Consider the following 13219-nt stretch of genomic DNA (forward strand, 5'->3'; position numbering starts at 1 on the left):
AAGGAAAAGCCCAGTTTTCCTCAACAAAAGCTGATCTACCTCACTTAAAACAACCTACGATGGATCAGCAATTGGCTCATAGCCTCTAATTACCAGGCTGAAGAGCTATTCTTATTTCCTCCATTTCTAAGTGAACAGAGTTTGCTTCTTAAAACAGTGAGAGACAGGTTAAGAGATCACCACCATTGAAAGAACTCCTCCTTCTTCCTGCTTGGTGGCACACCTTCACTGAACAGCATCTGAGGCCTGTTTCTTCACCTGGTACACTGATTCAACTCATTGGAACCACGCAAAACTGTTTCTCACTTGAGTCCACTCATTTTTTCACCTTCTCTTGCATTCAGCCTACATTTAGGGTCCCTCCTTGGGAGATACAAGAGATGGATTCAAGTTCTCTTGAGGCTGAGACCCATATGCTGAGTGAGCCTGAAGCTATTAAAATGGAAAGACAACAAATACTACAGGGAGTAAAACAACCTCCGTGGCATCATCATGACAAGCCTATTTGTGTTTTGACAGATGTGATAGTTCTGCCACTGGTGCCAAGAAGATTAAGCAGAACAATGATGCAGATGAGTCAAATTGGTTTAATTTGTTTATGTATCTCAAAGATTCCAATTGCCTCTTAAATTTCCACAAGAAGTGAGTGTGCTATTTCTCATGAAATTTTAGGCTTGGTATTTAAAGATGGATCCCTACCATTTACAGCATGAAAATCACTTGTCCAAACTTGCCTAACATGAGTCTGTCACCTGGACTCTTGATATAGAGTGAAGAAAACACGCTCTGCCAGGGTGCAATTCATCCTGTATGGTAGATGCCTTAAAAAATTCAAATGGATCATGCTAGAAACACCCATTTCTTTCCCCTGACTATAAAGCGAATATAGATGACTAGGTCAGATGTTGATATCTACACTGGAGAGGAATCTCATCTTCATTGACTTGAATGGAGTCTGGACAAGAACCTAACAAAGATAATATTGTGAGGCCAAGAGACACAAGTACTTAATTTAAAAAAAACCCAAGAATTTGAAATTTATAGCCCAAATGACTAAGATTCTTCATTGGGCAGGCATTTTTGCTGGAAATGGCTGAAATTCAGAAGCTACTGCATACTGAGGTAAAAGAAAAATATGACAAGGAAAAAAGTCCTACTGAAACTTTATCTTTCAATGAGACTAAAATCAGAAGACTTAAAAAGTGCTCTGAGTAATCAGAGTATAGAGAACAATGAAGAGGAGGGAGTTTAAGGCAAGCTAGTACAGCTGAAGCTGAGCTTCAGAGACAGATCGCCTACTTAAGATTACAGCACACAGCATGTTCCAGTGACTTTCTGACACTTCATCTGTCTTACTGTATGAACTGCTCCAGCAGCAGATCTATCCTTCTAAAACTCCCACTTCTTTCTCTACTTGTCTTTCACTTCCCTCCACATTTGATGCATTCGAAACTCTCAAGAGTATTTCAGGAGACAAAAGCCACCTGAGCAACTGACAGACGTTCTGGTTATCTGGATTTTAATGTCAAAATACAGCATTATTGTGGATCGCTGCATATCTGATCAAATTTTTTTTGTCTCAGTTCTACTTGCATATGGCAAACTTTCCAGGTAGTATCCTGAAAGAAAACACATGTTTTATTTTGTTGAAACAGTGAAATGCATTATTACCACAAAGTCTTATGTAAACTGCTTTTGAGAACAATGCTACTGCATTAAGAAAAATATTAACAGGACTACAGATATTAGGTGATATTCATTATCAGCATGCCCACTTCCTGGAATATGGAGGTGTCCTTTCACAATATATACCCTAAATGTGCTACGATAAATGATTTTTTTACTTTAGACTACAGGAAAAAGCAAAAAGAATATTATTACAACTGCATACCAAAACAGATACAAAATTCTTTGGCAAATATGGAGTTTTGGTTGTTGAGGGGAAGTGAAGAGAGCAGCTTTTCAACACTTGCAACCCCACTGTCTTCGTCCTGGACTCTGGTACAATTCCCTTAACTTGACTGCTATCAGCCCCTGACACTAACCCCTTGGCTGATATTAGCCCCTGGCTTTAGACCAATGAAACTAACACAGCCAATCACTATTGTATTATTTGCTACCTCCTGTGTCTTAAACATGGTAGTCTACTACTTGTTTTGTTCATGGAAGGTATGCTACAAATCCTACAAAAAATCTCATTTACTTGTAGGTGTTAATACCTGTGAAGGAAGATTTTCAGTGTCTTATATTTCCTAGGAAATATATTAAAATGTTACAGCTTTCTAAGTGCATTAATTGTAATCCTATAGACTTTACCATAGCCTCTGTCTCTCAGGAGACTTCAGTACATAACATTGTTCCTAATTTCAAAGGCTACCTTTAGGCATAATGAACTATTTCTCCAAAAACTGACTGAATGTTTCCTTACATTACAGTCAAAAAATATGCTTAGAACTAAGATTTTTCCATTGCACTTATTTCTACTATTTGAACTCCAGATATGTTCCTCTGCTATTATCTGCATTCATAGCAGCTGGAACAGATAATTGTAAACTTAGGTTTAACTGAAAAAACAGACAATACAAGCAATTCAGAGTCTCTTTTGGCTTCTGCTGGCATAGAGGAGACCTTATGACTACATTTCCACTGAACTCCCTCAGCTTCTTCACTCATTTTTTCCTAGGCGGATGGTAAGTATGAGCTAAGAGCAGCAGTTTTTATCATAAAATGCTACCTGCAAAGTGAATATTTATACAACTTCTGCTCAAATATAGCCAACCTTATAGCAAAATGCAGTGTATCTGTATACAAGTTTCTCCCTACAAAGTATAATTAGGATAGAATACAGATATAATTTTTCGTATTTTCTAACTAGCACACAACTTGCGCTATGTCATAATTCAGTTCTCAAACTGATCTCCATAATTTTTAAAACTGCAGCATTTTTAAACTGCCAGAACATTTTCTTTCTGTTTTGAAATTCTTCAAGCATGCCCAAGCAATGGGTTAAAAAGTAGGGGAAGATTTCTGAGCATCAGGGCCATGATTAATTGAACAAATGGTACCAATTACATTATGTCTGTCTTTAATCTAACCTAACCCACACGAGACACTTGTATACAGCAAAATCCGGAATACATGCATCAGCCAAGAGAATTTGGATATATCTGAAGAATGAGGTTTTCCTTTCTGTAGACAAAATGAATAGGCTTCTTTAGGTCACAAAGGTCAGACAGAACAGAAAGACGAGATAGGACATACGTTCCTGGTGCCTGAGAAAACAAAGTCTGGCATAGCGTTGCGCTATATAACCTGGCAAATGGGGTTTTCCTTGATGAAAATAGGAATGTGTTTAATGTGTTAAAGGAATCCGTAAGTTTGTTCAATTCATGTTTCTTTAAATCTTTTCCAAATTTAGTCTGTATTGAAATAGCTTCAGTATAAAAATAACAAGACATGAAAAAATACAAACATTCTTAATATATTATCATCATTATTATAATATAGATGAGACACTCTAAACAATATTAAACACTCAGTGTGCTATGTACAATTATACACTCAAGAGAGCATCTGATCTAGGGATCCTACTGTCTGGATAGAATAGAAGAGTATGAGAAAAGCAAGATTGAAGACTAGATTAATTCTAGGAAGTAGTGTGAAGAACTAAACTGTGTCACCAGTGTGTGAGCAAATGCAGCAAACCCAAGCTTGAACGAGGTATTTTTTGCACAGATCCAAATCATAGTGCAGTCATATACCACATTTTTTTCAAGAATCCCAGAAACAACTGATTGAACCCAGAAAAACTGACTGTAGATTAGGAAATGCCCCAATTTGAGACCAGTTGCACACTAGGAGAGTACACAGAGGAAACACCACGTGTTTGTCCAGCTCTTACTCCTTCCCAGTGCAGAGGGAAAATGGGCTAGACCAGTCTCATTCTGAAGTTCATGCAAGTTAACAGCATTTGAAATGATCTACTGGTTTCCTTGCACTCAGTATAAATCATGCAAGTTGGGTGTAGAAAATGCCCTCAGTGCTTTTCCAGAATACAAAATGATGCTGCTGCACACTGTTGAACGTGCAAAAGGGAACACTTGTGTGATACCTGATGTGTTGTATTTGTGAAGAACGCTACTGAAGCTCGTTGTGTAGGGAAAGTTATAAATATCCTTCCAAATGTACAGCACAGGGGCAAAAGCTGATACTCTTTAAATGCAACTGATCAAATAAACGTTGTACTCTGCTTCAGAGCTAAGTGTTTATAAAATACCGAGTAAAAATGTACTTAAAACAGACGTGCCACAATGCTGTCTCTAACTACAAAGAGCTATGAGCATAGCAAGGGCAAGGAAAAAGGGCTGCCCACCCCACAAGCCTCACAGAGTGGCCTTCATCCTGCCCAAGCACCCAGCTCCCAGTCTGCTGCCACCATTGCTACTGGGGAAGAGGCAGGGACCCCAGGATCCATGATAAATTGTGTATGGGGGTCAGCTGTCCTTGCCAGCAAGGTGTTTGCGAGCTCAAGGATTGCCAGGATTATATCTAGGTATCAGCACCATGCCCTACAGCCAGGAGAACAATTTTAAACAATCCAAGTAGTAGGGCGCTGCACGGTAACCAAAGCATTCATTCCATCAAAAAGAAATCAGAGTTTTCATATTTGAATAGCACAAACGAACTGATGACTGCAGAGGAACTGAAGGTAAACTAGAGAGAAATAATACGTTGCTTAAAACAAAATTGATTTGTTTCTCAAACTCTAGTAAAACTTGAACTGTGCTAACTGCAATCAAAGGAAATTTTATTTATCCTTTAACATTTTCAAAACCAATACATCTTCTTAAATGACAAATTTCAAAGTAAAATTTGTAGCATCATTATAATAATACATACACATTTACAAGTAAAAGTATATTTGAACTAAAAGCAATACACCTGTCTACAAATAACTAGGCATTGTTCCTGAAGATATTATGGTAAAATAGACCCAGGCATATTTAAATAATTCATTCCTATACCTTACATGATATGAAACATTTCTTTTCTTACCACTATAAAATGTTCAAAGGTATCTTAAATATAACTATTTAGTGATTTAGTATTTTTCTGTACATACCTGCATCCCATATAGAGACTATCAAAACAGAATAATATTTGCCTCAAAAACTAAGGACTATGTTCTACTGTCTAGAACAATACTTTTATAGATTTTATTTCCTTTAAGTCTGATGCAATTGTGCATATACACTTAGCAATACCTTTAATTTATTTTATATGCAGCCAGGTAAAAATCACTGTATGTTTGACTAGGCTGCTACAAAGTTTGCTGCAGTTTGAGCAGCAGGATAGACTTCATACATAGAGAGCTTTGACCCATGACCTAAGAACGAAAGTAGCTATAAGCTCACCTAGCTTCTAATGAAGGCTTTTAAAAAGTAATATCCCTTTCCTTTTTAAAATGTTCTTACCTCTTCCTTTGTCTTTTTAGAAATGACTCTTAGCCAGTCTCCAATCATGCTGAGGACAGCTGCAAAGTAAGCAAGCCCAACAAGGATCCAGAACCACACCACTGGCTTATAAAAATCTTGGTACTCAATATCTGATCCCCCTGAAAAACAATGAAGTTAAAAATAAGCCAGACTTAATAGTTACAGGTGCAAAACTGTTTTAAAATTAATTATTTTCCCAAAAGGAAATAAAGTTCTGTTTCTTACAACCTCTTATATTTTCTTACCCGTGTAAAAATTCATAGCAAAACATTTTGTTGAATTTGAATAGACGATAATCTAAATTCATCCACTCTTGAAAACACAGTTTGAAGCACGTTCATTTTAGACAATGGTTGCTAATCATTCATAATTTAAAAATGAACACAGATAAACTGATTCAACTTCTGATATATCATTATTGAAGGTAAAGGTCATTGAGGACAGCTTGAAGGAAAGGACTTCCCACCTTCTCCAAATAACAATGCTGTCCCAAATTTAATGTATTGTTCTGGCACGTGTAATGCCTTCATAATGTGAGAAATCTGATTTTGCAAGGACTTGAAGAAGAATAACACCTTCATTGACAAGTGTCCCCATTGGGTAGACAACATGATCATGTCTTTTTTGCAGTGGAGGAAACCAGGGTGCAGGGATTGAACTGAATAGATCATACTCAAATAAAGGTGGATAAAATAGATAGCAGCTGAAGGCAGATTTTTTGAATCCCGCTGCTGTAAGCACCAGTCACCACCTTCCAGTGTTAAAGTAAAATGATAAATTTCGGAGATGTTTATAACTGAGCTTTCAAGTGCAATGTAGCTACAAAGAACAGGTGCCTTGTTTATACACACAAAGTTATACTGACCCAGAGCTCTTGACAACACAAAATATCTCAAATTTCACATCTTGCAATACAATAAAACAGAAGCCTTGCAATTCAGCTATGTTACAACAAATAAAATCAGGCTCCTGGTTTGAATTGCTGCAAGTAGAAGTGTGCTGTGTTTATCTGCCCACAATGGAAGAAGAGACTCTGCAGTAAAACCTTCTCAGGAACATATCAGTCGTCGGTATGGGTACATGATATGTTGCCATGTGTATCTGAATCCTATACTGAGAAGCCAAAGGAAAACTGCCCCCCAAATATCAAGCACCTTGTTACAGTAACAAGCTCGACTCTCATTAAGAGTATTATTTTTTCCTAGTTGTTATTATCCAAACATCACAGAGATTACATGCAAATAAGAGAATTTAACTGATGGTTATTTTTGTACAGAAACCCTCATAGACAGAAATTTTGTTATTTTCATGTCAATAAGCCTTTTCATCAATAAAGTCCATTGAGTTGCAGTGGTTTGCTCAACTGTCCAAGAGATGAAGCCACATCACAAAAATGGATATACTTCAATACCTATATGTCACCAGTATGGTAGATGACAGGGCTCTGTCTAGAACAGAAGACAACCAACCACCAAAAGGTTGAGTTTGTCAAAGCCAAGACAAACAAAACATCAGATACAGAGCAATTTGTTAACATTGTCCGTCTTACATCAACCTAGTAAAACCAGATTCTTAGAGATGATTTGCATAAAATCTGTTGTCATTCAAAAAAATGGTTGATTACCACCATGCCTTTACTCTATCAGGACTTAGTAATGACCCATGCTCAGTGGTTCATCTTCTCTAGCTGTTCTTACAATGCACAAGAAAGCATGATATAAAGTACCCATTCAGCTGACTTCTAATTTTTAGTGTGTAAATTTTATAAACCAAAACTGGAACCTAATTCTGCCAGTCTGCAGGGAGTACTTCCTTAACAGTTTATACATAATTTGTTTACAGGAATGTTAATTACCAGGGCAGGAGTTAGGACACATTCATATTCAACCAAGAGTTTTCTTTACTGTCTGGCCAGGAGGTGGCTCCATCTAGCCATGCCCAACGGCGTTCAGCTTTCCTGAAGTTAGAAAGGGGCAGTGAACAACCCTATGGGAAAAGGCTTAACAGTTAAAAGCTTTATTAGCTATTGAGTGTCTGAATTTCAAGAACTCCTCAAGAGAGGTCTCAATTTAATTGAATGTTGGGGAGAGAGAGAAAGAGAGGGAGAGGGAGACATAGCTAAGGATGCTCTTCGTGAAATACTACTCTCTTGTGATGCTTAAACGTCACAGTGTGCTATAATGCAGTCACCCAGGAATATCATGAAATAGAATTCCACGTACGTAGGAAATCATTATCAAAGACAACTGATATTAAAGTAAATGGAATTCATTAACTACTGATTTACAATTCACATAAGTGGGTATGAATGTATTTGAGTATGGATAGGTAAAGGTATTTCTACTGAAGTATGACATAATTCATCTTATTATTTTACTGATAACATTGCAAAAAGCATATCAACACAATACATGTGTATGAATTTTTCATAGCATAATTTTTATTTCATAATTCCATAGTATTTTTTTGCAATACTTACTATTTTATGTAACCTTTTAGGAAGCAAAAGGCTGAGAAGCAAGAATTTGAATTTAGCTTTTTTTTTTGGCAAAACCAATTTAGTGGGCCGAGGAACAAAATGTTTCTGCAGCTTTGACCTCCACCTGAAATAGGTTACAACCACTACAAAGAAAAAATACATCTTCCTTCTCAGATTTGGTCAACTGGAGTGTGCTTGCTTACTCTTAACTTAGAAGTCTCACTGCCGTAATCTTTTACCCAGAAGAGCCACCATTTATTGCAGAGATGTTTTGTGGGAAAGATTTGATCCAAAGTCCCTTGAAATCAATGAGAAATCCAAGAGTTTTTCCATCCATCTCCATCACAGGCTATCGTGTTGCTGCTGCCCCTATTCTTACATCTGCCAAATAACTTGAAATTATTTAAGATTTTCAACACTGTAGAAGGCATACGCTGTTTTACGGCCCTAACACATATTACTTACTGAGGTAAAAGGTTTGTGTTTTAGTGAAGGGTGGCATTAAAGCAGATTTCAGTGGTGCATTAGGACAGATTGTGGTTATCAGGTAAGGGATCAGGCTTTCAAATATTTTTATTTTTTTAATTTACATAAAATGTTTACATTTTAAGTAAACATTTTTCTTTATTGTTACCACTCTTTTCCTCATTCTTTCTACAGCTGACTCAAAATAGAAACATGCAATTATTTCTGTAAAGTTGTCTGGTTTTGTTTGCATTTTTACTTCAAAAGTAGAAGCAGAGAATAGAAAGTGGTATTGGCATTGAATATCTTAATTCCATACCAGCATAAGGTTATTCAAAAGTTGGCCCTTCAAAATAAGAATTTTTTTTTTTTTTAAATTTTTAATCGACAGAACAAATTATTCTGGGTATACAGATGCAATTAAATCCAAACACAATTTTAATTGCAGAATAACGAGTAGCTGTCCATCATCCCTCTTGTGAGAAACCTGGCCAAGAGGCTCAATCCAGATATGTAATTTGCCCCACTCCAAAGAAATATAGAGATTCAGCCCTGCAGCTTAAAATGAATTACCTCTGAAGACTGCAAAAAGGGACAGAGACAGAACTGGCTTGTGTGGAGATGGTGAAAAGCAGCGTGCTTGGGACGAGATAACATTGCGCTGTCGGCGAGAAACGATGTAAGTACCCCATACAAGTTACTTGATGCTACTAAGTGAAAAATGAAGAGCTACTTCCAAACACAAAACACAGCTATAAAACACTCCTCACATGCTGTCCTATATGGAAACTGAGCAAGACATGGCAATGTTGACTTAAAGTAGCCTGCATGGTTCACACCAGGCAGCCTGTTACAGATGTGAAATTCTGAGGTGGCAAAGAGCACTTCCAGGTGCCAAAAAAAAAAAAAAAAAAGAAAAAAGAAAAGAAAAAAGACACAAAGGCCATGGGAGAGGAGAGCACACAGCTCTTACAGGATGCTTGACACGTGCCTTTTGCTTGGCATGACAGCAATTTGTTTCTGTAGAGGTCTTTCTGCCAAGTAAGTAATATCCCATAGTAAGAACAGAGCAGCTGCTATGACCACCAACTGAAGCGTTCCAGTTCGGGGAAATTAAACAAGATGAAAATATTTCAGTACTCTACAAACGGGGTCTCAGGTCAAGCAATACAGTGCAGACCCAGATTTCCATATTACAGTGGCAACACCCCAAATTCAATTACAGACCAAAACAGAGAAGATGCAAGAAACTAAAAATCAGAGTACATGCAAGAAGAGAAAACAAACCACCAGACACCAAAAAAAAAAAAAAAAAAAGAAAGAAAACAAACCCAGACCAAAGTAGAATATATTTTTTAAGTGAAGAGTTGCAAAGTTCTGTGATATGTTGAATTGAACTGATTACAGCATAACCTTATATCATCATTACGCCCCGCTCTGAACAGACTACTCAGACTACTGATGTGCTATCTGTTTCTGACCTCTACCTACTTCTGTCAAATTTTGGACGTCTAATCTAATTTAGATTTGAAAGCTGTTAGATTAAATACTTTAGAAGTGTTTGAATATCCCTTCCAATCTGCACTGCAGTTAAAGGATTTATCTGCACATATAACAGTATATTGTTATGTTTTACATATATAACTCAATGATAAATTTAGTACCCAACAATATCTTTCATTATACTAAAAAAATGACACATTTGACATGAACAGTCTTCTTACTTTTCTCTTTCATAGAATATTCATTATATCAGCTGGAGTTTCTTCTGTCACAGTAAAGCCAATGGTTTCTCTTGAAAACAAGAGAAGGGATATTTGACTCTGTCCTGATTTTCATAAGACAGTGCAAGCTATTATTTTGAATACTGTTCATATATTCTTGAACATGCACTACAAGGGCTCTTCATCTTTTCCCTCCTTGCATGCACCTTGAGCGATCAGCCTTTTAAAGTTTGCCTTAAAGCTTCTCTTGCTGGTGGAAATTGCATCTGAAATTTCAACAGGCTCCAAAAAGCAACTTAGATTCTGAGAACAAAAGAGGATGTTTGGGCATTCTAGTTTCTGGGAACAGAGTACTTGTTCTCCAGTACAAATGAGAAGAAACTTGTAGAAAAATTCTGGAAAACTCTATAAGAATTTCTAATATGACAAACTGCAGTACAGGCTTTAAAACCATTATGTTCCTGAATCCCAAGTTCTCGTGTTGGCTCCCTTTTGGTACAGCTATTCAGAAACTCTCCTTTACCTCCTGAAAGTTCTTCAGGGCTTCTCTTCAACTTCTAATTGCCAGAAAGCAATGAGTTCCATGTTAGTCATGAATTATAGATATTGTAAGAAATGTTATTTTAAACCCAAATACATGTTAACACAAATGTCACAGTTGAATGCAAGGCTTGCAAATCTGTTTTCCTCTAGGATGGCACTTGCAAAAAAAAACCAAACAACAACAAAAAACAAACAAACAAACAAACAAAACAAACAAACAAACAAAAAAACCAGAATATTTGGAAGTTTTCAAATATTTAGGAATTTTGGATTTTTGAGGGAACTTTATTAGCCAAAACTGACACATAATCATAAAATATCCCATGGAGCCCCAATATGCTACAAGAATTCACAGAATCACAGAATGTCAGGGACTGGAAGGGACCTCAAAAGATCATCCAGTCCAATCCCTCTACCGGAGCAGGAACACCTAGGTGAGGCTACACAGGAATGTGTCCAGGCAGGTTTTGAATGTCTTCAGAGATGAGACTCCACAACCCCTCTGGGCAGCCTGTTCCAGGGCTCCGCCACCCCCACTGTGAAGAAGTTTCTTCTCATATTTAAGTGGAACCTCTTATGTTCCAGTTTGCACCCATTACCACTTGTCTTATCATTGGTTGTCACTGAGAAGAGCCTGGCTCCATCCTCGTGACACTCACCCTTTATATATTTGTAAACATTAATAAGGTCACCCCTATTGCCAATTTTATTTTCATGGTTTTAAGAGTCCACTACATTTGCAAATTGGAGTACCACTGCCTACCACTCTGCTTTAGATTTTACTATAATTCTGAGTGGAAGAAGGTAATTTTCACTCTAAGTATTACTTAAGAAATATGCCTTTTTAGCCAGCAAATACCAGGAAAAGGAATAAATTAACATCAATGTGAGTGTTTTTCCAAGTGCATTGTCATCTAGGCACTAAGTGGCCTGAAGTGGCATGCCTCACTGCGACAAACCAGAACCAAGAACATCATAGTCTAGAGGCACAGATACAATACCTATATTCTATCATGACAACCTTCCCTATAGCCTCATACAGTATTACATGCCTTAACCCTACACGCTTGTTTTGCCTCTGTTTATGGCACTCAGGTTTCCTAAACCTTCAGGAGGGAGCACAAAAGTCTGCCACAAAATCTCAATGGCACTTAGTGTCTGTATGGTAGCTATGATTTACTTAAAATAAAAACAAGCAAAACAACAAATCATAAAGACAACTTACTAATTTGTTAGCATGCAAAAGATTCTGCATACTTCATCAAAATGAATAAGGATGCCTAGCCCTTAAGACAAATTTTATCAGCTCTATTGAGAACTTGTTGTGTCAGTTTTCTTCAAATAGCTGAGTATTTATGCACACCAGTTAACTGTAAGCTTCCGCAATGCAAATCACAGTTAATTAATAGCTTACCTATTTTTTTTCAGAATTTTTATTTAACTAGACAATTATGTACCTGCATGACAAGGAAGCAAACAGTGCATTTCGAAAAATCCTTCAAGTCATCTCCTATAAACTGAGCATGTTAGGCCACACAAAGATAGTATTTTCAACTTCATGTCTGACAAAAATACAGTCTAGTGGCAATGTTAGCTTCCCAGTTATGATAAAGATAGTCACCTAACCTTGTTCTCTTGAGCATCATTCCTACACACTGAAACTCTAAGTCCATAACATATTACAGTTCAAATACACGTCTTGTGCATTTAACTATAAAAGAAAATAGAAAACATTAAGAACATTTTTACATCCTGCATTTACAGTGAAACTTTAAAATAATAAAAGATATATGAAGCGAACCATAAAAGTCCACAAACTATAGAAAAATATAATCCAAGGACGTTCTGTAGAAAGAGAAAGTATTTCCTGGTAACATTAAAAACCAGACGTGAAGTAGGAACAAACTATGATATCAAGTGGTCTACAAATAGAAAAACCTGCAGAAATTTATAATGAGAGTAATAATGAATGTACTCAGTGTTCCAGTTAGAGCCAAGTGGGCCATTTCACATAATACCTTGCCGTTAAATATAACCAGGCCTTTATACACTATTATTTTTATTCTCTGACATACACATACCACCTCGGGAACAAAATTTAAAACACCCAGACTTCTGACATGGAAAAAGCATACATTTTTACTCTGACCAGAATCATAAATTCCTGAAGACAAAATGGAAATAAGAGAAACAGTATGGGAAAGGGAAATTGATAAATCAGTTATATTTATTCAAAAGAAACATTGAAATATTTAACAAAACAAGACAAACAAACAAACAAAAGAACACACAACTGTGTAAAAGTCCAAATGGATTTCATTTGTTGGTTTACAGCCCAGTTCTATATTTTATAAGAATCTTTCGAAACTTCTCATGTGGACTTCATTTTTTTTTTAAAACACAACTTCATATCTTCCACACTAACTAAATTTCCCCCTGTTTTACTCAGATAATTTTTGAATATGCCAAACGTTTCCAACACTTCAGAGATCTCTGAGGGACTTCCCACCAAC

General features: G+C 36.7%; 1 protein-coding gene across 3 annotated transcripts in view; it reads right to left on the minus strand.

The window, feature by feature from the left end:
* KCNK2 (potassium two pore domain channel subfamily K member 2) overlaps window positions 1–13219 on the minus strand; it is a 112605-nt gene that overhangs the window by 11042 nt on the left and 88344 nt on the right. For all 3 annotated transcript variants that reach the window (XM_071805986.1, XM_065834395.2, XM_065834396.2), the window contains exon 6: window positions 5475–5614. In XM_071805986.1, coding sequence (XP_071662087.1) covers window positions 5475–5614 — 140 coding nt within the window. The remainder of the gene's footprint in view (window positions 1–5474; window positions 5615–13219) is intronic.

Source organism: Patagioenas fasciata, chromosome 3, assembly GCF_037038585.1.
Source record: "Patagioenas fasciata isolate bPatFas1 chromosome 3, bPatFas1.hap1, whole genome shotgun sequence".
NCBI classification, from domain to species: domain Eukaryota; kingdom Metazoa; phylum Chordata; class Aves; order Columbiformes; family Columbidae; genus Patagioenas; species Patagioenas fasciata.